This window comes from Taudactylus pleione, unplaced genomic scaffold, assembly GCF_031769625.1.
Source record: "Taudactylus pleione unplaced genomic scaffold, aTauple2 ptg000859l, whole genome shotgun sequence".
In the NCBI taxonomy this organism is placed as follows: Eukaryota; Metazoa; Chordata; class Amphibia; order Anura; family Myobatrachidae; genus Taudactylus; species Taudactylus pleione.
In genome coordinates this window covers 675,826-702,866 of record NW_028285261.1, presented here as the reverse complement: position 1 = coordinate 702,866, position 27,041 = coordinate 675,826, and the positions used below count along the sequence as shown (strand labels likewise).

Genomic DNA, 27,041 nt, shown 5'->3' with positions numbered 1-27,041 from the left:
TCTTATGGGGTTGGTTCTTGTGGGGTGGGTTCATGTGGGGTAGGGACTTATGTGGTTAATTCTTGTAGGGTTGGGGCTCATGGGGTTGGTCCTTGTAAGGTTGGGGCTCATGGTGTTAGTTCTTATAGTGTAGGTTCTTGTGGGGTTGCTCCTTTTGGGGTTGGGGCTCATGGTGTTGATCCTTGTAGGGTTGGTCCTTGTGTGGTTGGGGCTTGCGGTGTTGGTCCTTGTGGGTTTTGGTCTTGTGGGGTTGATCATTTTGGAGTTGGGGCTAGTGGTTTTAGTTCTTGTGGAGTAGTTTCTTATGGGGTTTCTACTTTTAGGGTTGGGGTTCATGGTATTGGTCCTTGTGGTGTTGGATCTGGTCCTTGTGGTGTTTGGGCCGACCACACCTGTTAGTTCTTGTGGGGTTGGTTCTTGTGGAGCTGGTTCCCATGTGGTTTGTTCATGTGGGGTTGGTCCTTGTGGGGTTGGTGCTTAAGGGGTTCGTGCTTGAGGGATAGGATCTCATGTAGTTGGTCCTTGTGGGGTAGTTCTGACAGAATTGGTCCTTGTGGGTTTGGTTGATGTGGGGTTGGGGCTTGTGGTGTTGGTTCTTGAGATGTTTGTTAATGTGGGGATTGTTCTTGTGCAGTTCGGGATCATGGGGTTGTTTCCTGTGGTGTAAGTTCTTGTGAGGTTAGGGATTGTGAGATTTGTTCTTGTGGGATTGATCCTTGTGTTGGTTCTCGTGGGGCTTGTCCTTTTGGGTGTGGTCCTTGTGGGGTTAGTTCTTGTGGGGAAGGGGCTTGTGGATTTGATCCTTTTGGTGTTGTTTCTTTTGGGGTTGGTTTATCTGGGGTTGTGGCTCATGGTGTTGGTTCTTGTGAGGTTATTACTTGTGGTGTTGGGGTTCGTGGGGTTGGTCCTTGTGGAGTTGGTCTTTGTGAGGTTGGGGATTATGGTGTTGGCTCTCATGGGGATGGTTCCTGTGGGGTAGGTTCTTGTGATGTAGGAGATTGTGGGGGTTGGTTCTTGTGGGGGTTGGTCTTTGTGGGGGAAGAAGCTCATGGGGTTGATCCTTGTGAATTAGGGGCATGCGGAGTAGGTCCAAATGGGGTTGGTTCTCATAAGGTTGGCTCCTGTGGGGCTGGGGCTCATGGTGTTGGTTCTTGTGGTGTTGGTTCTTGTGGTGTTGATCTTTGTGGAGTTGGGCCTTGTGTGGTTGGGCCTTGTGTGGTTGGGCCTTGTGTGGTTGGGCCTCGTGTGGTTGGGCCTCGTGTGGTTGGGCCTCGTGTGATTGGGCCTCGTGTGGTTGGGCCTCGTGTGGTTGGGCCTCCTGTAGTCAGGCCTTCTTTGATTGGACCTTTTGTGATTGGTGCTTCTGTGGTTGGGCCTCGTGTAGTTGGGCTTTCTGTGTTTAGACCTTGTGTGGTTCGGTCTTGTATGGTTAGGCTTTGTGTTGTTGGGCCTTGTGTGGTTGGACCACCTGTAGTTGGGCCTTCTTTGATTGGACCTTCTGTGTGGTTGGGCCTCCTGTAGTCGGACCTTCTGTGGTTGGACCTTGTGTGGTTCAATACTGTGTGGTTGGGCCTTGTGTGGTTGGGCCTCGTGTGGTTGGGCCACGTGTGGTTGGGCCTTGTGTGGTTTGACCTCCTGTAGTTGGGCCTTCTGTGGTTGGGCCTGGTGTGGTTGGGGCTTCTGTGGTTGGCCCTTCTGTGGTTGGCCCTTCTGTGGTTGGCCCTTCTGTGGTTTGGCCTCCTGTGGTTGGACCTTCTGTGTTTGGGGCTTCTGTGGTTGGGGCTTCTGTGGTTGGGGCTTCTGTGGTTGGGCCAGGTGTGGTTGGGCCAGGTGTGGTTGGGCCTGGTGTGGTCGGGCCTGGTGTGGTTGGGCCTGGTGTGGTTGGGCCTGGGGTCGTTGGGCCTTCTGTGGTTGGCCCTTCTGTGGTTGGCCCTTCTGTGGTTGGGCCTCCTGTGGTTGGGCCTCCTGTGGTTGGACCTTCTGTGGTTGGGGCTTCTGTGGTTGGGGCTTCTGTGGTTGGGGCTTCTGTGGTTGGGGCTTCTGTGGTTGGGGCTTCTGAGGTTGGGGCTTCTGTGGTTGGGGCTTCTGTGGTTGGGCCTGGTGTGGTCGGGCCTGGTGTGGTCGGGCCTGGTGTGGTTGGGCCTGGTGTGGTCGGGCCTGGTGTGGTCGGGCCAGGTGTGGTCGGGCCTGGTGTGGTTAGGCCTGGTGTGGTTGGGCCTGGTGTGGTTGGGCCAGGTGTGGTTGGGCCAGGTGTGGTTGGGCCAGGTGTGGTTGGGCCTTGTGTGGTTGGGCCTTGTGTGGTTGGGCCTTGTGTGGTTGGACCTTCTGTGGTTGGGGCTTCTGTGGTTGGGCCAGGTGTGGTCGGGCCTGGTGTGGTCGGCCCTGGTGTGGTCGGCCCTGGTGTGGTCGGCCCTGGTGTGGTCGGCCCTGGTGTGGTCGGCCCTGGTGTGGTTGGACCAGGTGTGGTTGGACCAGGTGTGGTTGGGCCTCGTGTGGTTGGGCCTCGTGTGGTTGGGCCAGGTGTGGTTGGGCCAGGTGTGGTCGGCCCTGGTGTGGTCGGCCCTGGTGTGATCGGCCCTGGTGTGGTCGGCCCTTCTGTGGTCGGCCCTTCTGTGGTCGGCCCAGGTGTGGTCGGGCCAGGTGTGGTCGGGCCAGGTGTGGTTGGGCCTCGTGTGGTTGGGCCAGGTGTGGTTGGGCCAGGTGTGGTTGGGCCTGGTGTGGTTGGGCCTTGTGTGGTTGGGCCTTGTGTGGTTGGGCCTTGTGTGGTTGGGCCTTGTGTGGTTGGGCCAGGTGTGGTTGGGCCAGGTGTGGTCGGTCCTGGTGTGGTCGGCCCTTCTGTGGTCGGCCCAGGTGTGGTTGGGCCAGGTGTGGTTGGGCCTCGTGTGGTTGGGCCAGGTGTGGTTGGGCCAGGTGTGGTCGGCCCTTCTGTGGTCAGCCCAGGTGTGGTTGGGCCTTGGGTGGTTGGGGCTTCTGTGCTTGGCCCTTCTGTGGTTGGGCCTCCTGTGGTTGGACCTTCTGTGGTTGGGGCTTCTGTGGTTGGGGCTTCTGTGGTTGGGGCTTCTGTGGTTGGGCCTGGTGTGGTTGGGCCTGGTGTGGTTGGGCCTGGTGTGGTTGGGCCTGGTGTGGTTGGGCCTGGTGTGGTTGGGCCTTGTGTGGTTGGGCCAGGTGTGGTTGGGCCAGGTGTGGTCGGCCCTTCTGTGGTCGGCCCTTCTGTGGTCGGCCCAGGTGTGGTCGGGCCAGGTGTGGTCGGGCCAGGTGTGGTTGGGCCTCGTGTGGTTGGGCCAGGTGTGGTTGGGCCAGGTGTGGTTGGGCCTGGTGTGGTTGGGCCTTGTGTGGTTGGGCCTTGTGTGGTTGGGCCTTGTGTGGTTGGGCCAGGTGTGGTTGGGCCAGGTGTGGTCGGTCCTGGTGTGGTCGGCCCTTCTGTGGTCGGCCCAGGTGTGGTTGGGCCAGGTGTGGTTGGGCCTCGTGTGGTTGGGCCAGGTGTGGTTGGGCCAGGTGTGGTCGGCCCTTCTGTGGTCAGCCCAGGTGTGGTTGGGCCTTGGGTGGTTGGGGCTTCTGTGCTTGGCCCTTCTGTGGTTGGGCCTCCTGTGGTTGGACCTTCTGTGGTTGGGGCTTCTGTGGTTGGGGCTTCTGTGGTTGGGGCTTCTGTGGTTGGGCCTGGTGTGGTTGGGCCTGGTGTGGTTGGGCCTGGTGTGGTTGGGCCTGGTGTGGTTGGGCCTGGTGTGGTTGGGCCTTGTGTGGTTGGGCCAGGTGTGGTTGGGCCAGGTGTGGTCGGCCCTTCTGTGGTCGGCCCAGGTGTGGTTGGGCCTTCTGTGGTTGGGCCTGGGGTGGTTGGGGCTTCTGTGGTTGGCCCTTCTGTGGTTGGTCCTTCTGTGGTTGGGCCTCCTGTGGTTGGACCTTCTGTGGTTGGGGCTTCTGTGGTTTGGGCTTCTGTGGTTGGGGCTTCTGTGGTTGGGGCTTCTGTGGTTGGGCCTGGTGTGGTTGGGCCTGGTGTGGTTGGGCCTGGTGTGGTTGGGCCTGGTGTGGTCGGGCCAGGTGTGGTCGGGCCAGGTGTGGTCGGGCCAGGTGTGGTCGGGCCAGGTGTGGTTGGGCCTTGTGTGGTTGGGCCTTCTGTGGTTGGGCCTTCTGTGGTTGGACCTTCTGTGGTTGGGGCTTCTGTGGTTGGGCCAGGTGTGGTTGGGCCTGGTGTGGTCGGGCCTGGTGTGGTCGGCCCTGGTGTGGTCGGCCCTGGTGTGGTCGGCCCTGGTGTGGTTGGACCAGGTGTGGTTGGGCCAGGTGTGGTTGGGCCTCGTGTGGTTGGGCCTCGTGTGGTTGGGCCAGGTGTGGTTGGGCCAGGTGTGGTCGGCCCTGGTGTGGTCGGCCCTGGTGTGGTCGGCCCTTCTGTGGTCGGCCCTTCTGTGGTCAGCCCAGGTGTGGTTGGGCCAGGTGTGGTTGGGCCTCGTGTGGTTGGGCCAGGTGTGGTTGGGCCAGGTGTGGTTGGGCCAGGTGTGGTCGGCCCTTCTGTGGTCGGCCCAGGTGTGGTTGGGCCTTCTGTGGTTGGGCCTGGGGTGGTTGGGGCTTCTGTGGTTGGCCCTTCTGTGGTTGGTCCTTCTGTGGTTGGGCCTCCTGTGGTTGGACCTTCTGTGGTTGGGGCTTCTGTGGTTGGGGCTTCTGTGGTTGGGGCTTCTGTGGTTGGGGCTTCTGTGGTTGGGCCTGGTGTGGTTGGGCCTGGTGTGGTTGGGCCTGGTGTGGTTGGGCCTGGTGTGGTTGGGCCTTGTGTGGTTGGGCCTTGTGTGGTTGGGCCAGGTGTGGTTGGGCCAGGTGTGGTCGGCCCTTCTGTGGTCGGCCCAGGTGTGGTTGGGCCTTCTGTGGTTGGGCCTGGGGTGGTTGGGGCTTCTGTGGTTGGCCCTTCTGTGGTTGGTCCTTCTGTGGTTGGGCCTCCTGTGGTTGGACCTTCTGTGGTTGGGGCTTCTGTGGTTGGGGCTTCTGTGGTTGGGGCTTCTGTGGTTGGGGCTTCTGTGGTTGGGGCTTCTGTGGTTGGGCCTGGTGTGGTTGGGCCTGGTGTGGTTGGGCCTGGTGTGGTCGGGCCTGGTGTGGTCGGGCCAGGTGTGGTTGGGCCAGGTGTGGTTGGGCCAGGTGTGGTTGGGCCTTGTGTGGTTGGGCCTTGTGTGGTTGGGCCTTGTGTGGTTGGGCCTTGTGTGGTTGGGCCTTGTGTGGTTGGGCCTTGTGTGGTTGGGCCTTGTGTGGTTGGTCCTTGTGTGGTCTGGCCTTCTGTGGTTGGGCCTTCTGTGGTCGGGCCTCGTGTGGTCGGGCCTTCTGTGGTTGGGCCTGGGGTGGTTGTGGCTTCCTTGGTTGGGCCTTCTGTGGTTGGGCCTTCTGTGGTTGGGCCTTTTGTGGTCGGGCCTACTGTGGTTGGGCCTACTGTGGTTGGGCCTACTGTGGTTGGGCCTACTGTGGTTGGGCCTTCTGTGGGTGGGCCTTCTGTGGATGGGCCTGGGGTGGTTGTGGCTTCTTTGGTTGGGCCTTCTTTGGTTGGGCCTTCTGTGGTTGGGCCTTCTGTGGTTGGGCCTTTTGTGGTCGGGCCTTCTATGGTTGGACCTTCTGTGGTTGGACCTTCTGTGGTTGGGCCTCGTGTGGTCCGGCCTTCTGTGGTCGGGCCTTCTGTGGTCGGGCCTTCTGTGGTTGGGCCTTCTGTGGTTGGGCCTTCTGTGGTTGGGCCTGGGGTGGTTGGGCCTGGGGTGGTTGGGCCTGGGGTGGTTGTGGCTTCTTTGGTTGGGCTTTCTGTGGTTCGGCCTTTTGTGGTCGGGCCTTCTGTGGTCGGGCCTTGTGTGGTTGGACCTTGTGTGGTTGGGCCTTCTGTGGTTGGGCCTGGGGTGGTTGTGGCTTCTTTGGTTGGGCCTTCTGTGGTTGGTCCTTCTGTGGTCGGGCCTTCTGTGGTCGGGCCTCGTGTGGTTGGGCCTTCTGTGGTTGGGCCTTCTGTGGTTGGGACTTCTGTGGTTGGGCCTCGTGTGGTTGGGCCTCGTGTGGTCGGGCCTTCTGTGGTCAGGCCTTGTGTGGTCGGACCTTGTGTGGTCGGGCCTCGTGTGGTCGGGCCTCGTGTGGTCGGACCTTGTGTGGTCGGGCCTCGTGTGGTCGGGCCTCTTGTGGTCGGGCCTCGTGTGGTTGGGCCTACTGTGGTTGGACCTCGTGTGGTTGGGCCTTCTGTGGTTGGGCCTCGTGTGGTTGGGCCTCGGGTGGTCGGGCCTGGGGTGGTTGTGGCTTCTTTGGTCGGGCCTTCTGTGGTTGGGCCTCGTGTGGTTGGGCCTTGTGTGGTCGGGCCTGGGGTGGTTGTGGCTTCTTTGGTCGGGCCTTCTGTGGTCGGGCCTTCTGTGGTTGGGCCTCGTGTGGTCGGGCCTCGTGTGGACGGGCCTCGTGTGGTCGGGCCTCGTGTGGTTGGGGCTTTTGTGGTTGGGGCTTTTGTGGTTGGGGCTTCTGTGGTTGGGCCTGGTGTGGTTGGAGCTTTTGTGGTTGGGCCTCGTGTGATTGGGTCTTGTGTGGTTGGGCCTTGTGGTGTTGTTGGGGCTTTTGTAGTTGGGCCTTGTGTGGTTGGTGCTTTTGTGGTTGGGCCTCGTGTGGTTGATGCTTTTGTGGTTGGGCCTTGTGTGGTTGGTGCTTTTGTGGTTGGGCCTTGTGTGGTTGGTGCTTTTGTGGTTGGGCCTCGTGTGGTTGGTGCTTTTGTGGTTGGGCCTCGTGTGGTTGGTGCTTTTGTGGTTGGGCCTCGTGTGGTTGGTGCTTTTGTGGTTGGGCCTTGTGTGGTTGGTGCTTTTGTGGTTGGGCCTCGTGTGGTTGGGCCTCGTGTGGTTGGGACTGTTGGGGTTGTGGTTGTTGGGGTTGTTGTGGTTGGGGCTTCTGTAGTTGGGGTTGTTGTGGTTGTGGATTGAGTGGTTGGGGTTGTTGTGGTTGGGGTTGTTGTGGTGGTAGTGGTTGTTGTGGTTGGGGTGGTTGTGGTTGGGGTGGTAGTGGTTGGGGTGGTTGTTGTCGGGGTGGTTGTGGTCGGGGTGGTTGTGGTCGGTGTGGTTGTGGTCGGTGTGGTTGTGGTCGGTGTGGTTGTGGTCGGTGTTGTTGTGGTTGGGGTTGTTGTGGTTGGGGTTGTTGTGGTTGTTGTGGTTGGGGTGGTTGTGGTTGGGGTTGTTGTGGTTGGGGTTGTTGTGGTTGGTGCTGCAGTTGGGATATTGATTACAGGATCTGAAATAATAAAGAGAAATATCAGTTATTACCCCTCATGCTAAATATTTATCATTGTTTCTGCAGCACAGTATAGGCAATATACATGTAACATTAAAACTAGAAGTTGATTATCTATGACATTAGTTTGATGCTTTCATTATCAATAGAATAATTAATTTTATTCTATTTACTCCCAGGGTCACCTCTTATTGCAATGTGCAGTTCACAACATTAGTGAGTAAAAAGACTGTGACCTAGTTGGGGAGGTAGGATGTGAGACTGCCAGCCTTGACAAAGCTGTTGTTGACAGTAAAAGCATGCATGGTAGTGGGTCCACGATGCCCTACATTAAGATCACTTGTAATCTGTATTGAAATACTATCTGTGCATAAAATGTAATGGCTCTGACTGAAGTATACCACAGAGCTGGGATAATATAAATGACAAATTCCTGAATAGCTACTGGTATATCATTTAGCAGCCAGAACCGTCTGAATCACAGCACAAATTACAGCACCAATTACAGTATTAAACTGTGTCAATAGATTTATGAAACAGTCAGAAGCTCACAAGCTTATAAAATCTATCATATAAGCCTCATAGCAAGTGAGAAATTTACTCACTCTGGGGCTCGCTACAAACGGAGAGGCTGTCGATGTTGATCGACAGCTCGCACCGTTTTGTAGGTTGGTAGGGGGGGTGACTGGACAAATGGAGGCGTTCCTGAAGGAACGCCTTCCGTTTGTGGGTGGCCCTACTGACATTACTAGTGATGTCAGTAGTGAGATTCCTGCTCTATTAGAGCATGAAGCTCACTGGGGCTTGCGGCAGTGAGACCCTACCACAAGGGTCTTGTTGCAAGCCTGATGGTCGCGACCATCATGACCATCACCTGGCCACTTGCAAAAGTGACCACCCACAGCTCAGCGAGTAGCCAGGAGGCCGGCATAAAAAAAAGCGTCCGCCCTCATTGCGAGCGAGCGCTCGCTTTTTTGCGAGTGGCTCTGAATGAGGTCCCACGCTTTTTAATTATGTGTAGTTCACATTATCATATTTTTTTCTTTATTTTATGTTTTCACTAACACGTGTATTGAATATTAAGTCTCACCCAGACATATTTCACGGTTTTATCCCTCTTGTTTTGGGATAATTTTATATAATATTTAATAAAAGTTATATTTTATTGAACTCATTCTTTCTGTGTGCCTTATAATGCAACCCCTTTCCTTCTTTAAATTCCAGGGTGTGAGACTGGACAGATCCATTACACACTTAGCTCTCCCTAATGCAGAGTACGGTATTGTCTACCCGCAGTGCTCGACCTATGCCCATCTAGACCACTTTCCAGGGTCTAAACATCCATTCCAGTGCTGGAGATTTATTACATTTTCCCATGCAGATGATGGGACAGAATTTGAAGAAACTTGACACCATGACGAATCCTGCCTTGTGTCAGTGGCTCAGGCTTGTGGTGATGATGTATTGGTGTGGGGTATTTTTCTTGGCACACAGTATCCTACCGCCCCTGAACCCCCAAAAACTGTTTTCCCAGCAATATACATAAACCACACTTACATACTTTTGACTAAGTCTTCAGAACAATATTCCCTGTTACCCTGGTTGGCCACTCTGCCGCTGACTGCTGGTATTTAGTGACCCTGACACAAATCTGAAGGCATCTAGTAAGCAGTAGAATTAGTAGAAAGGGGCAAGTTACCATGAATACTGGGCTGCAGGCTGGGCCGGATTAAAGGGGGTCAACAGGGACGGTTGCCTTGGGGCTCCCACACACAGAAGGGCCCCCACATGGGTCTGTGTCAACCTGCTGAGAACAGGTGTCCAGTGGTACCTGTTCCCAATAGGCGATCAGCTGCTGCAGCTCTAAATTCTAATGCATGCAGCAGCACAGCCAGTGCAGCTCTCGTCCTGAGTCCCCTCATTGACTGACTACTCACCTGACCTGAGTGAGCCCAATAGAGCTGCTCCCTCCCTAGTCCCCTTATCAGCGTTATGGACATGATGTGTAGCTTATGAAGTGACTAGGAAAGGAACAGCTCTACCGGGCTCACTCAGGTCAGGTGAGTAATCAGCTGCAGGAATGGAGAAGTAGGCTCCATGTTGCTTGAAGTATGAAGGGGTTAGGCTCCATATGGCTTGGGAATGGAAGGAAGAGGAGGAAGGTATCCTCTGTGTGACTTGTGGGGGCCCTTAACTTGGCTGCAGGGGTTTTATAATGGGTGCAAAGTGGGAAGGGAATTTGTATGAAATCCCAACAAGTATGCTAACCCTACCATAACCATAACTTTTTGGTGCTTAACCATAACCTCCCACCCTAGTTCCTGATGCTAACAACCTCCCCCACATTCTAAGCCTAACCCTCCCTCCTTAGTGCCTGACCCTAACCATCGTCCTAGTGCTTAACCCTAACTCCTAAAACTAACCCTCCTCAAACTCACATCATTCTACTGACACTATTTCCCAAAGTCCCACTAATGCCAACTCACATCATTCTACTGACACTATTTCCCAAAGTCCCACTAATGCCAAGTCACATCATTCTACTAACACTAATTCCCAATGTCCCACTAACACCAACTCACATCATTCTACTGACACTAATTCCCAATGTCCCACTAACACCAACTCACATCATTCTACTGACACTAATTCCCAATGTCCCACTAACACCAACTCACATCATTCTACTGACACTAATTCCCAATGTCCCACTAACACCAACTCACATCATTCTACTGACACTAATTCCCAATGTCCCACTAACACCAACTCACATCATTCTACTGACACTAATTCCCAATGTCCCACTAACACCAACTCACATCATTCTACTGACACTATTTCCCAAAGTCCCACTAATGCCAACTCACATCATTCTACTGACACTATTTCCCAAAGTCCCACTAATGCCAAGTCACATCATTCTACTAACACTAATTCCCAATGTCCAACTAACACCAACTCACATCATTCTACTGACACTAATTCCCAATGTCCCACTAACATCAACTCACATCATTCTACTGACACTAATTCCCAATGTTCCACTAACACCAACTCACATCATTCTACTGACACTACAGATGTGTAATCATATAGCTTTCATTTTTTCTTCATTTGGCACAAGATGCCATCATGGCTACAATGCACCACGACTAGTTGCAATTAGATAGTTCCCAATAATTCCACTGATTCCAATTCCCAATGTCCCACTAACTTCAGCTCACAAGATTCCACTGATGCCAATTCCCAATGTCCCACAAACTCCAACTCACATCTTTTTATTGACGCCAATTCCCAATGTCCCACTAACAACTTACACAGTTCCACTGATGCCAATTCCCAATGTCCCACTAACGTCTGCTCACATAATTTTTCTGACACCAATTCACAATGTGCCACTAACACTACCTCACATAATCCACTGATGCCAATTCCCAATGTCCCACTGCATAGTCCCACTAATGCCAATCACCAATGTCTCACTAACAATAACTCACATAATTCCATGATGCCAATTCACCAACTCAAATAGTTCTACTGACACTAATTCCCAATGTCCCACTAATGCCAACTCACATAATTCCACTGATGCCAATTCCCAATGTCCCATTAACACTAACTCACATCATTCTACTAACATTAATTCCCAATATCACACTAACACCAACTCACATCATTCTAGTGACACTAATTACCAATGTCCCACTAACACCAACTCACATCATTCTACTGACACTAATTCCCAATGTCCTACTAACGTGAACTCATATCATTCTACTGATACTAATTCCCAATGCCCCACTACCACCAACTCACATAATTTCACTAATGCCAATTCCCAATGTCCCACTAATGCCAACTCACATCATTCTACTGACACTAATTCCCAATTACACCAATTAACATAGTTCTACTGACGCTAATTCCCAATGTCCCACTAACGTCAACTCACATAATTCAAAAGGATGCCAATTCGCAATGTCCACTAACTCCAACTCACATAGTTTCACTGAAGCCAATTCCCAATATCCCACTAACTAAAACTCACAAAATTCCATTGATGCCAATTTCCAATGTTCCAGTAACATCAACTCACAAAATTTCTCTGAAGCCAATTTACAATGTCCCACTAACACCAACTCATATAAATCACTGATGCCAATTCCCAATGTCCCACTAACAACTCACATAATTCCACTGATGCCAATTCCCAATGTCCCATCAACACTAACTCACATCATTCTACTGACAATAGTTCCCAATGTCACACTAACACCAATTCACATCATTCTACCTACACTAATTCCCAATGTCACACTAACACCAACTCACATCATTCTACTGACACTACTTCACAATATCCCACTAACATCACATAATTCTGACACTTATTCCTGATGTCCCACTAACACCAACTAACATAGTTCTACTGACGGTAATTCCCAATGTCCCACTAACACCAACTCGCATAATTCCAATGAAGCCACATTCCATTGTCCACTAACTCCAAATCACATAATTTCACTGATGCCAATTCCCAATGTCCACTAACTCCAACTCACATCATTATGCTGACACTAATTCCCAATGTCCCACTAACGCCAACTCACATAATTCCACTGAAACTAATTCCCAATGTCTCACTAAAACTAACTCACATAAATCCACTGATGCCAATTACTAATATCCCACTAACACCAACTCACATAATTCCACTGATGCCAATTCCCAATGTCCCACTTACACCAACTCACATAATTCCACTGATGCCAATTCCCAATGTCCCACTAACACCAACTCACATAATTCCACTGATGCCAATTAACAATGTCCCACTAACAAAAATTAACCTAGTTCTACTGACTCTAATTCCCAATGTCCCAAAAACACCAACTCACATAATTCCACTGATGCCAATTCCTAATGTTCACTACCTCCAATTCACATAATTTGACTGATGCCAATTCCCAATATACCACTAACTAAAACTCACAAAATTCCACTGATGCCAATTTCTAATATTCCAGTAACGCCAACTCACAAAATTCCTCTGACGCCAATTTACAATGTCCCAGTACCGCCAATTCCCAATGTCCCACTAACAACTCACATAATTCCACTGATGCCCATTCCCAGTGTCCCACTAACAACTCACATAGTTCCACTGATGCCAATTCCCAATGTCTCACTAACACCAACTCACAAAATTACACTTATGACAATTCCCCATGTACCACTAATGCCAACTCACATAATTCCACTGATGCCAATTCCCAATGTCTCATTAACACTATCTCACATAATTCTACTGACACTAATTCCCAATGTCCCACTAACTCCAACTCACATCATTCTACTGACACTATTTTCCAATGTCCCACTAACACCAACTCTCATAATTTCAGTAATGCCAATTCCCAGTGTCCCACTAACACCAACTAACATAGTTCTACTGATGGTAATTCCCAATGTCCCACAATCTCAAACTCACATAATTCCACTGATGCCAATTCCTAATGTCGGACTAACTCCAACTCACATTTTTCCACTGATGCCAATTTCAATGTCCCACTAACACCAACTCTTATAATTCCAATAACACTAATTCACAATGTCCCACTAATTCCAACTCACATAGTTCCACTGATGTCAATTCCCAATTTCTCACTAAAACCAACTCACAAAATTCAATTAAAGACAATTCATAATGTCCCACTAATGCCAGCACACATAATTCCTCTGATGCCAATTCCCAGTGTCCCATTAACACTAATTCATATCATTCTACTGACTCTAATTCCCAATGTCCCACTAACACCAACTCACATCATTTTACTAACACTAATTCCCAATGTCCCACTAACACCAACTCAAATCATTTTACTAACACTAATTCCCAATATCACACTTACACCAACTTACATCATTCCACTGACACTAATTCTCAATGTCGCACTAACACCAGCTCACATCATTCTACTGACACTAATTCCCAATGTCCCACTAACACCAACACACATCATTCTACTGACACTAATTCCCAATGTCCCACTAACGCCAACTCATACCATTCTACTGACAGTATTTCCCAATGTTACACTAGCACCAACTCACATCATTCTACTGACACTAATTCCCAATGTGGCACTAGCACCAACTCACATCATTCTACTGACACTATTTCCCAATGTCCCACTAACACTAACTCACATCATTCTACATACACTAATTCCCAATGTCCAACTAACACCAACTCAAATAATTCTGACACTTATTCCCGATGTCCCACTAACACCAACTCACATAATTTCATTGATGCCAATTCCCAATGTCCCACTAACACCAACTAACATAGTTCCACTGACGGTAATGCCCAATGTCCCACTAACTCCAACTCACATAATTCCACTGACGCCAATTCCCAATATCCCATTAATACCAACTCACATAATTCTACTTACACTAATTCCCAATGTCCCACTAATGCCAACTCACATAATTCCACTGATGCCAATTCCCAATGTCTCATTAACACTATCTCACATAATTCTACTGACACTAATTCCCAATGTCCCACTAACTCCAACTCACATCATTCTACTGACACTATTTTCCAATGTCCCACTAACACCAACTCTCATAAATTCAGTAATGCCAATTCCCAGTGTCCCACTAACACCAACTAACATTGTTCTACTGATGGTAATTCCCAATGTCCCACAATCTCAAACTCACATAATTCCACTGATGCCAATTCCTAATGTCCCACTAACACCAACTCACATAATTTCACTAACACCAACTCTTATAATTCCAATAACACTAATTCACAATGTCCCACTAATTCCAACTCACATAGTTCCACTGATGTCAATTCCCAATTTCTCACTAAAACCAACTCACAAAATTCCATTAAAGCCAATTCATAATGTCCCACTAATGCCAGCTCACATAATTCCTCTCACACCAATTCACAAAGTGCCACTAACGCCAACTCACATAATCCACTGATGCCAATTCCCATTGTCCCACTAACAACTCACATAACTCCACTGATGCCAATTCCCAATGTCTCAGTAACACCAACTCACATAATTCTACTGACAATAATTCACAATGTCCCACTAATGCCAACTCACATAATTCCACTGATGCCAAATCCCAGTGTCCCACTAATACCAACTCACATCATTCTACTGACGCCAATTCCCAATGTTCCACTAACTACAACTCACATAATTCCACTGACGCCAATTCCCAATGTCCCACTAAATCCAACTCACATCATTCTACTGATGCAATTCTCAATGACCCACTAACGCCAACTCACATAATTCCACTGATGCCAATTCCCAATGTCTCATTAACACTATCACATAATTCTACTGACACTAATTCCCAATGTCCCACTAACTCCAACTCAAATCATTCTACTGACGCCAATTCCGAATGTTCCACTAACTACAACTACAACTCACATAATTCCACTGATGCCAATTCGCAATGTCCCACTAATACCTACTCACATAATTCCTCTGACACCAATTCACAATGTGCCACTAACACCAACTCACATAATCCACTGACGCCAATTTCCAATGTCTCACTAACCACAACTCACATAATTCCACTGATGCCAATGTATCACTAACACTAACTCACATAGTTCCACTGACCCCAATTTACAATGTTCTATTACCAACAGCTCACATAATTCCACTGATGCCAATTCCCAATGTCACACTGATGCCAATTTACATAATTCCACTAATTCAACATTTCTGTTGTTGGGACATCCCATCCTAGGGGATAATGGGTCATGTGTGGGGTGATGAGTAAAAGTGGGGGATCTGTTAGAATGCAGTGGCTGTGGATGATTAGACCCACAGCAGCCACCAGCACCATCTAAATAAAAGAAAGAGACATCCTTTGTTATTTAGTTTGTTGGACTCCGCGGCACCCTTCAGAGGTCGGCGTCCTAGTCATCTGCCTAATGGTATCGCTCGCTGGCCCTGACAGCACATTTGGGAGATTTGCTGCATGAATGTGTAGCCAGCACTTCTGCATTATCTGTGTGAGACCATCATGTCACCATGGCCTAGAGTCTCTGAGGAACATCTCCACACCTATATGCAGGCTACAAAGCATTCAGGATATCCTGGGGGGCAAATAGAGATCCTACCCGGTACTAGAAAGTTCCACCTAATAAAGTGTCCACTGAGTATAAAGACATGGACGCTAAGCCGCGGATGCACACTATAGGCGATTGTCACCCATCTGCGCATGCATCGCAGTGTACGTACCAGTCACTGCGATCGGGAAACGTGCGCTAGACACAGACTTAGTGCTACTTTGAGTGGCAGATAGTGCAGTTTGTGGGTGGTAACAGGGGAAGCTGCTTGTGAATAGGGGATCGGTGGTGTGAATGCAGGCTTGTCTGGGAGCCAAAATGTCATTTAATGGGTGACTATAACTAGCATGGAGGCGTCATTGTACACGTCACTTGGTTGTATTTCAGCCTGCAGTGATCGCAGCGCTAGCAGAGGGGTATGGTCTACCCATGCTTGCCTACCCTCCCGATTTCTGCGGGAGCCTCCCGAATTAAGATGGGAGCTCCCGCTACCCCGCTTTCCCCACTGCCCTGCTGGAAATCCTACCTGCGCATGCGCGATGGGGCTCAGGCTTGTATACAGGAGGACACAGGGGCAGGGAGTCTGTCTGCTATGGAGCCCGGAGATGCCTCCCAGGTCCGCCCCCTGCGCAGCTGACAGTCACATGGGCCACACACTGACTGCTGGGAGAGACTGATACTCTCAGCATTCCCTGGCCAGCCCAGACTTCCCAGCCATAATGGAGGACAGACAGCTGGGGAAGGAGCCTACGCTGAGCTGACTGAGGGGCTGTGTGACTGAGGGGCTGTGTGACTGAGGGGCCGTGTGACTGAGGGGCCGTGTGACTGAGGAGCTGTGTGACTGAGCAGAGCTCACTGTAGCTCCAGCAAGAACCATGAATGTCAGTGGTGCTGCAGGAGAGGACAGGTGAGGGGATGAGAGAGAGAGTGAGTGTGTGGTGTGGGGGTCTATTAATGTGTGTGTGTGTCAGTGGGGGGACCATTAATGTGAGTCTGTGGGGGGTTCTAGTGTGTGTGTGGTGGTGGGGGTCCTATTACTGTGTGTGTGTATGTGTGGTGGTGGGGGTTCTATTACTGTGTGTGTGTGCGTGTGTGGTGGTGGGGGTTCTATTACTGTGTGTGTGTGTGTGTGGTGGTGGGGGTCCTATTACTGTGTGTGTGTGTGGTGGGGGTCCTATTACTGTGTGTGTGGTGGTGGGGGTCCTATTACTGTGTGTGGGGGTGGGGGTCCTATTACTGTGTGTGTGTGTGGTGGTGGGGGTTCTATTACTGTGTGTGTGTGGTGGTGGGAGTCCTATTACTGTGTGTGTGTGGTGGTGAGGATCCTATTACTGTGTGTGTGTGTGGTGGTGGGAGTCCTATTACTGTGTGTGTGTGTGGTGGTGGGGGTCCTATTACTGTGTGTGTGTGTGTGGTGGTGGGGGTCCTATTACTGTGTGTGTGTGTGGTGGTGGGGGTCCTATTACTGTGTGTGTGTGTGGTGGTGGGGGTCCTATTACTGTGTGTGGGGGTGGGGGTCCTATTACTGTATGTGTGTGGTGGTGGGGGTCCCATTACTGTGTGTGTGTGGTGGTGGGGGTCCTATTACTGTGTGTGTGTTGTGGTGGTGGGGGTCCTATTACTGTGTGTGTGTGTGGTGGGGTGGGGGTCCTATTACTGTGTGTGTGTGGTGGTGGTGGGAGTCCTATTACTGTGTGTGTGTGGTGGTGGTGGGGGTCCTATTACTGTGTGTGTGTGTGGTGGGGGTGGGGGTCCTATTACTGTGTGTGTGTGGTGGTGGCGGGAGTCCTATTACTGTGTGTGTGTGTGTGGTGGTGGGGGTCCTATTACTGTGTGTGTGTGTGTGTGTGTGGTGGGGGTCCTATTACTGTGTGTGTGTGTGGGGGGGTCCTATTACTGTGTGTGTGTGGTGGTGGGGGTCCTATTACTGTGTGTGTGTGTGGTGCTGGGGGTCCTATTACTGTGTGTGTGGTGCTGGGGGTCCTATTACTGTGTGTGTGTGTGTGTGGTGGCGGGGTCCTATTACTGTGTGTGTGTGTGGTGGTGGGGGTCCTATTACTGTGTGTGTGGTGGTGGGGGTCCTATTACTGTGTGTGTGTGTGATGGTGGGGGTCCTATTACCATGTGTGTGTGTGCGCATGGTAATAAATACGCCAATAGATGGATCTAGACATGCCTTTTGGGCGGTACTGGCCACGCCCTCCAACGCCACGCGTGTCGCTTGCTACTTCCGTAAATGATCTCCCTCAAACTACTTTTCAAAAGTAGGCAAGTATGGGTCTACCTCAAGCGCTGCGTGCAGCTCCGATGGCGCTCGATGTTACTGATTAATCATACACTTCCTGGAGATGACGTCTGCTAAGTAAGGAAAGTGGGCGTCTTTACAGCGGTGTGCGCTCACTCTGTAGTCGCTCTCTAAGACATAGAGGGCATCCTTACACCAGACAGTGTGATCGGGGAATTTGCATACCCCGCCCCTTTGGCAACGAGAGTGCGCAGCTTAGCGTCCAGGTCTGACTCGACCCCAGAGTCAAAACAATTCATAAGACCATACAGTATGTATATATTAGAGATGTATACTGGACCATTTTTGCAGGTTTTGGTTATAATTCATCAGCAGGTTTTGGTTTTGCCAGAACACTGTGACTGGTTTTGGTTTGGAATTTTTTTTTCCAAAAATTGACAAAAAAAACATAAAATCACGTAATTTTAGCCTTTTTTTTGTTCCTAGAGTATTATTAACCTCAATAATATTAATTTCCAATTGTTTACAGTTCATTTTGATCACATCACAGCTCACAATATAGTTTTCATCCATTTTAGGCCAAAAGGATCCATGTGTAATATATATGGCATTTGCACTATTACCTCACACACATGTGTACTATATATGGTGCTTTCTCTATTACCCCACACACCTGTGTACTATATATGGTGCTTTCTCTATTACCCCACACACCTGTGTACTATATATGGTGCTTTCTCTATTACCCCACACACCTGTGTACTATGTATGGTGCTTTCTCTATTACCCCACACACCTGTGTACTATGTATGGTGCTTTCTCTATTACCCCACACACCTGTGTACTATATATGGTGCTTTCTCTATTACCCCACATACCAGTGTACTATATATGGTGCTTTCTCTATTACCCCACACACCTGTGTACTATATATGGTGCTTTCTCTATTACCCCACACACCTCTGTACTATAAATGATGCTTTCCCTATTACCCCACACATCTGTGTACTATATATGGTGCTTTCTCTATTACCCCACACACCTCTGTACTATATATGGTGCTTTCTCTATTACCCCACACACCTGTGTACTATGTATGGTGCTTTCTCTATTACCCCGCACACCTGTGTACTATATATGGTGCTTTCTCTATTACCCCACATACCTGTGTACTATGTATGGTGCTTTCTCTATTACCTCACACACCTGTGTACTGTAAATGGCATTTTCACTATTATCCCACACACCTGTGTACTATATATGGCATTTGCACTATTATCCCACACACCTGTGTACTACATATGGTGCTTTCTCTTTTACCCAACATACCTGTGTACTATATATGGTGCTTTCTCTATTACCCCATACACCTGTATACTATATATGGTGCTTTCTCTTTTACCTCACACACCTGTGTACTATATTTTTTTACTTTCTCTATTACCCCACATACCTGTGTACTATATATAGTGCTTTCTCTATTACCCCACATTCCTGTGTACTATATATAGTGCTTTCTCTATTACCCCACACACCTGTGTACTATATATGGTGCTACCTCTATTACCCCACATAGCTGTGTACTATATATGGTGCTTTGTATATTACCCCACACAGCTGTGTACTATATATGGTGCTATCTCTATTACCCCACACACCTGTGTACTATATATGGTGCTTTCTCTATTACCCCATATACCTGTGTACTATATATGGTGCTTTCTCTATTACCTCACATACCTATGTACTATATATGGTGCTATCTCTATTACCCCACAAACCTGTGTACTATATATGGTGCTTTCTCTATTACCCCACATACCTGTGTACTATATATGGTGCTATCTCTATTACCTCACACACCTGTGTACTATATATGGTGCTTTGTCTATTACCTCACATACCTGTGTACTATATATGGTGCTCTCTCTATTACCCCACACACCTGTGTACTATATATGATGCTTTCTCTATAACCCCACATACCTGTGTACTATATATGGTGCTATCTCTATTACCTCACACACCTGTGTACTATATATGGTGCTTTCTCTATTACCCCACCTACATGTGTACTATATATGGTGCTTTCTCTATTACCCCACACACCTGTGTACTATATATAGTGCTTTCTCTATTACCCCACCTACCTGTGTAATATATATGGTGCTTTCTCTATTACCCCACACACCTGTGTACTATATAGAGTGCTTTCTCTATTACCCCACCTACCTGTGTACTATATATAGTGCTTTCTCTATTACCCCACCTACCTGTGTACTATATATGGTGCTTTCTCTATTACACCACATACCTGTGTACTATATATGATGCTTTCTCTATTACCCCACATACCTGTGTACTATATATAGTGCTTTCTCTATTACCCCACCTACCTGTGTACTATATATGGTGCTTTCTCTATTACACCACACACCTGTGTACTATATATAGTGCTTTCTCTATTACCCCACACACCTGTGTACTATATATGGTGCTACCTCTATTACCCAACATAGCTGTGTACTATATATGGTGCTTTGTATATTACCCCACACAGCTGTGTACTATATATGGTGCTATCTCTATTACCCCACACACCTGTGTACTATATATGGTGCTTTCTCTATTACCCCATATACCTGTGTACTATATATGGTGCTTTCTCTATTACCTCACATACCTATGTACTATATATGGTGCTATCTCTATTACCCCACAAACCTGTGTACTATATATGGTGCTTTCTCTATTACCCCACATACCTGTGTACTATATATGGTGCTATCTCTATTACCTCACACACCTGTGTACTATATATGGTGCTTTGTCTATTACCTCACATACCTGTGTACTATATATGGTGCTCTCTCTATTACCCCACACACCTGTGTACTATATATGATGCTTTCTCTATAACCCCACATACCTGTGTACTATATATGGTGCTATCTCTATTACCTCACACACCTGTGTACTATATATGGTGCTTTCTCTATTACCCCACCTACATGTGTACTATATATGGTGCTTTCTCTATTACCCCACACACCTGTGTACTATATATAGTGCTTTCTCTATTACCCCACCTACCTGTGTACTATATATGGTGCTTTCTCTATTACCCCACACACCTGTGTACTATATAGAGTGCTTTCTCTATTACCCCACCTACCTGTGTACTATATATAGTGCTTTCTCTATTACCCCACCTACCTGTGTACTATATATGGTGCTTTCTCTATTACACCACACACCTGTGTACTATATATGGTGCTTTCTCTATTACCCCACACACCTGTGTACTATATATGATGCTTTCTCTATTACCCCACACACCTGTGTACTATATATGGTGCTATCTCTATTACCCTACACACCTGTGTATATTATATGGTGCTTTCTCTATTACCCCACACACCTGTGTACTATATGTGGTGCTTTCTCTATTACCCCACATACCTGTGTACTATATATGGTGCTTTCTCTATTACCTCACATACCTGTGTACTATATATGGTGCTTTCTCTATTACCACACATACCTGTGTACTATATATGGTGCTTTCTCTATTACCACACATACCTGTGTACTATATTCCTATTACTTGCCCATACTTCCCAGCTGCCTTCACCGGTAGAAAATAAGGAGGTAGTAAATAATTAAGTTTGAATCAAAAATCTGCAAGATTTATTTCTATCTGTTGTTTAGATTCTATACTATATTTTATTTATATAATTTGCTATATTAAAATAGCGTTGTACCTTTTCCCCGGTGTGGTTACTGTGGCTGCTAAAAGGGGTTACTATATACTACTTGCCTCTCTGTCATGGTGTGTCCTTGCTACGGATGAGAAGACACTGGTACATGTATAACTTACCTGTGTACTGTATAACACCCCCTGTGCTCTCACCTGTGTACTGTATAACACCCACTTTGCTCTCACCTGTGTACTGTATAACACCCCAGTTCTCTCACCTTTTTACTGTATTACACCCCAGTTCTCTCACCTTTGTACTGTATAACACCCCAGTTCTCTCACCTGTGTACTGTATAACACCCCAGTTCTCTCACCGGTGTAATTTATATTGTGACCTTACATGCCCTTATATATGTGCCCTTACATGTGTACTGTATAAAAACTAGGGATGAGCGGGTTCGGTTCCCTGAGAACCGAACCCACCCGAACTTCGGGGATCCGGGGCGATCCGAGCCCAAGCTCGGATCTCCCTGTCTGCCCCGGATCCCTCTCCCGAGGCAAAACCTCGAGATCTGCTGTCGGATCTCGAGGTTTTGCCTCGAGCGGCCATTTAAAAAAAAATGCCTTTGCCTTTAATGGGCAAAGTGCTGATTGGCTGACAGAGCCGTCTGTCACGGCTCTCAGCCAATCAGCATTATGGTGCTCATTTGCATGTAGCACGGACTCGTGAGATCCGTGCTACATGCATCTGTGTGATTGACAGTGACACAGAGCACAGATGGGTCAGTGAGACCCGTCTGTGCTGCTGTGGTAAATAAAAAAAAAAAAACCTGTGTAAAAAGAGAAAAAAATGGCGTGCCCCCCCCCCAAAAAAAGAGCAACCAGCCCCGGGCATTAGTGACCCAGTGCTGGGTGTGCTTAAATACAGGGGACAAACGACATAGGGGTCCCCTGTACTTAAACACAACCAGCACCGGGCTAGTCAGAACCAGAGCTGGTTGCCAAAATACGGGGGACAAACGACGTAGGGGTCCCCCGTATTCTGCGCAACCAGCTCTGGGCTCTGATCCGGTCCTGGTTCTGGAAATACAGGGGAAAAAAATGAGTAGGGTTCCCCTGTATGTTCCAGAACCAGCACTGGACTTTTTCTAGCGGGGGGCTGATGCCACAGCCAGGGGAGCCCTTTCACCGGGCCCCCCAGCCGCAGCATCAGCCCTGACCGCTAGTCAGCCCAGGCCGGGGATCCCTGGAGAGCTGGGGACCCCCCCAATAAAGGGGTCACCCTCTCCAGGGCACCCCAGGCCCAGGCTGATAGCCCGGGGCTATCCCCGCCACCCCTGGTGGCGGTGGGTGGCGGGTTGATTGTGTGGTGTGGTGTAAATAAAGAATATCAAACATTGTCTTTACAAGTAGAACTGCAAGTCCCAGCAAGCCTGCCCCGCATGCTGGTACTTGGAGAACCACAAGTACCAGCATGCAGGGCATTAAGGGCCCACTAGTACCTGTAGTTCACCTGTAAAAAAATGTTTAAAAAAAACACAGGACACACACACCGTGACAGTATAAGTTTATTAAACATACATACACACACACACACACACACACACATGTACACATACTCACCTATGTAACCCTGTAGCATCGGTCCACTTGTCCGGTAAAGTATCCATAGGGGACCTGTGAAAAAAAACATACTCACCATCTCCTATGCGAGGTTCTGTCCTCTTCGTTCCAAAGTAGGCATCCCCGGACTTGGCAAAAAAAAAAAAAACGAAAACGCGATCCACGAACTTAGTACCGTTCTATAGAACGGTACTTCCCGAATGAGAGCTTAGCGGCGGGGTATCACCATGGAAACCCCGCTGCTAAGCGTTCATTGGCTGAGAGAGGCCATCTCCCGTCTCTCAGCCAATGAACGGCTCCCTCCATTGTAGTCAATGCTGGGAGCCGCAAGGTTATTAAAGTTTACCCTGCGGTTCCCACCATTGACTACAATGGAGGGAGCCGTTCATTGGCTGAGAGACGGGAGATGGCCTCTCTCAGCCAATGAACGCTTAGCAGCGGGGTTTCCATGGTGATACCCCGCCGCTAAGCTCTCATTCGGGAAGTACCGTTCTATAGAACGGTACTAAGTTCGTGGATCGCGTTTTCGTTTTTTTTTTTTTGCCAAGTCCGGGGATGCCTACTTTGGAACGAAGAGGACAGAACCTCGCATAGGAGATGGTGAGTATGTTTTTTTTCACAGGTCCCCTATGGATACTTTACCGGACAAGTGGACCGATGCTACAGGGTTACATAGGTGAGTATGTGTACATGTGTGTGTGTGTGTGTGTATGTATGTTTAATAAACTTATACTGTCACGGTGTGTGTGTCCTGTGTTTTTTTAAACATTTTTTTTACAGGTGAACTACAGGTACTAGTGGGCCCTTAATGCCCTGCATGCTGGTACTTGTGGTTCTCCAAGTACCAGCATGCGGGGCAGGCTAGCTGGGACTTGCAGTTCTACTTGTAAAGACAATGTTTGATATTCTTTATTTACACCACACCACACAATCAACCCGCCACCCACCGCCACCAGGGGTGGCGGGGATAGCCCCGGGCTATCAGCCTGGGCCTGGGGTGCCCTGGAGAGGGTGACCCCTTTATTGGGGGGGTCCCCAGCTCTCCAGGGATCCCCGGCCTGGGCTGACTAGCGGTCAGGGTTGATGCTGCGGCTGGGGGGCCCGGTGAAAGGGCTCCCCTGGCTGTGGCATCAGCCCCCCGCTAGAAAAAGTCCAGTGCTGGTTCTGGAACATACAGGGGAACCCTACTCATTTTTTGTCCCCTATATTTCCAGAACCAGGACCGGATCAGAGCCCAGAGCTGGTTGCGCAGAATACAGGGGACCCCTACGTCGTTTGTCCCCCGTATTTTGGCAACCAGCGCTGGTTCTGACTAGCCCGGTGCTGGTTGTGCTTAAGTACAGGGGACCCCTACGTCGTTTGTCCCCTGTATTTAAGCACACCCAGCACTGGGTTACTAATGCCCGGGGCTGGTTGCTCTTTTTTGGGGGGGTGCACGCCATTTTTTTCTTTTTTTACACAGGTTTTTTTTTTTTTTTTTACCACAGCAGCACAGACGGGTCTCACGGACCTGTCATTGCTCTGTGCCAATCACACAGATGCATGTAGCACGGATCTCCCGGGTTCGTGCTACATGCAAATGGGCACCATAACGCTGATTGGCTTCCTGTCTGCCACTGCAGTGCCACTCCTAGATGGGCCACGTGTTTGTGCCGCCCCCTTGTGTCGCTTAGCATAGTCATCCAGCTTCCTCGGTACAACCTTTTGGCCTAAAAACAATATTGTGAGGTGTGAGGTGTTCAGAATAGAGTGGAAATGAGTGGAAATTAATGTTATTGGGGTTATTAATAGCGTAGGAACAAAAAAAGGCCCATTTATGTGATTTTAGCGTTTTTTTTTTATTTTTTAAGAAAAAATCCAGATCCAAAACACAAAACCCAGAACCCAAAACACGGAAGGGTGGTTTTGGCAAAACCAATCCAGATCCAAAACACGAAGAAAGATCCAGATCCAAAACCAAAACACAAAACACGAAAAGTGTCCGGTGCACACCCCTAATAAAAACCCCTGTGCTCTAACTTGTTTACTGTATAACACCACAGTTCTCTCACCTATGTACTGTACAACACCCCTTGTGCTCTCACCTGTGTACTGTATAACACCTCAGTGCTCTCACCTGTGTAGTGTATAACACCCCACCCCTGTGCTCTCACCTGTGTACTGTATAACACCCCTTGTGCTCTCACCTGTGTACTGTATAACACCCCCAGTGCTCTCACCCGTGTACTGTATAACACCCCCAGTGCTCTCACCCGTGTACTGTATAACACCCCCAGTGCTCTCACCCGTGTACTGTATAACACCCCCAGTGCTCTCACCCGTGTACTGTATAACACCCCCAGTGCTCTCACCCGTGTACTGTATAACACCCCCAGTGCTCTCACCTGTGTACTGTATAACACCCCACCCCTGTGCTCTTACCTGTGTACTGTATAACTCTCTCACCTGTGTACTGTATAACACTCCTTGCGCTATGACCTATGTAATGTTTAACACCCCAGTTCTCTCACCTGTGTACTGTATAACCCCACAGTTCTCTCAGCTGTGTACTGTATAACGCCCCCTGTGCTCTCACCTGTGTACTGTATAACACCCCCTGTGCTCTCACCTGTGTACTGTATAACACCCCCAGTGCTCTCACATGTGTAATGTATAACACCCCCTGTGCTCTCACCTGTGTACTGTATAACACCCCCTGTGCTCTCACCTGTGTACTGTATAACGCCCCCTGTGCTCTCACATGTGTAATGTATAACACCCTCACTGCTCTCACCTGTGTACTGTATAACACCCCCTGTGCTCTCACCTGTGTACTGTATAACACCCCCTGTGCTCTCACCTGTGTACTGTATAACACCCCCTGTGCTATCACCTGTGTACTGTATAACACCCCTTTTCTCTCACCTGTGCAGAAGACGTCATACTTGATCATCCCTGAGAACTTGTAGACATAGAATCCTCCTGGACAGGCTTTTACCGCAATGCTCCCTGCAGTGACACTCCCATACTGTGAGTTGCTGATTAGAGGAACCACCTTTATCCCATCTCCGATATACGGGTGTTTTTCTGCCAGAGAAAATGGTTCCACGGACCCACATTTCAGAGGCCCAACTGGTCCTTCTTTAATGCTGACTGTTTTTCCAACATATCGGTACCAGCCGACTTTATATCGGTCTGTGAGGAAGCTGCCACTGGATGCGATGGTGGACAGTTGGTTGGCTCCATTTAGTACCTGGGGGCTTACACAGGGGTCAGCACACTTAGCAGCACCATTGATATTCAGGCAGTCCTGGTCATTGGGACAGTCACGGCCAGAGCACAGGGCCTCACTGTTACTGAAACACAAGTAAACCCCATTCTTATTCACACAGGCATCTGTTGCGGAGCATTTGTTCAGCACTGGATCAGCACATTCATTAATGTCCACGCAGAGCTTCTTCTGTATGTCCCACGTATATCCGGGGGGGCAGCACTGGGTCTTGGCGCAGAACATCATTCCTGTGCAGCTTTGTCCATTTCCAACATAGCCAGTCTTGCAGGAGCAGATGGCGTAGCCGGTCATCACATCACATACAGAGTTATACTGATAACAGTTACTGCAGGTTTTCACATCTATTTAAAACAGAAAAGAAGCCGTGAATGGATCTGTAACTCACACAGACTGGGGTCAGCCCGACTTAAGGTCCCGAGAATACAGCTTATTCATCTAGTGGGGGCTAATGGCACCATTTCACCAGGGCAGATTGAGGGATAAAATGAGGGATATTTACTAACATTGCAGAAATCACAGCAAGTGAGTTATTATTTCAAATGATAAAACCAATGATTATTTGGTATTGAACTAAAATTGTCCCATTGTTTTTCATCACAACAGATGGGACGGTGTAATTATGTCATAGGCGGCATCAGCTGTAGCATCGCCTCAGAAAGATGAGCGCAAAAATGCAACTAAACAAAGGGGAAATGATTTTCTCAGTAGACTAGAAGGAGACAGGGTTACACGGTGACACACAGCGTTATTAGCACACGGCCCATAGTCTGCACTAAGAGGAGATATCTGCAGGTAACAGGACCAGATACTTACATGACTTGAAAGCTGAAAAATAGAAAAGAGAAAATGAGGATTAATTGTACTG

General features: G+C 48.9%; 1 protein-coding gene across 1 annotated transcript; it reads right to left on the bottom strand.

The window, feature by feature from the left end:
• Positions 1 to 1,460: 1,460 nt before the first annotated feature.
• LOC148474273 (uncharacterized) lies at positions 1,461 to 26,511 on the bottom strand. The gene is made up of 2 exons (XM_088458845.1): positions 25,810 to 26,511; positions 1,461 to 7,203 (listed from the first exon to the last, which is right to left on the bottom strand). The coding sequence occupies exons 1-2, from the start codon at positions 26,465 to 26,467 to the stop codon at positions 1,553 to 1,555; spliced, it is 6,309 nt and encodes a 2,102-aa protein (XP_088314971.1). The 5' UTR covers positions 26,468 to 26,511; the 3' UTR covers positions 1,461 to 1,552.
• Positions 26,512 to 27,041: the final 530 nt, after the last annotated feature.

Excerpts from the sequence above, each read along its gene's own strand:
- LOC148474273 (XM_088458845.1), bottom strand. The coding sequence starts at position 26,467 with ATGACCGGCTACGCCATCTGCTCCTGCAAGACTGGCTATGTTGGAAAT. Across the intron at positions 7,204-25,809 it reads GTATGACGTCTTCTGCACAG|ATCCTGTAATCAATATCCCA; the intron begins GTGAGAGAAAAG and ends TTATTATTTCAG.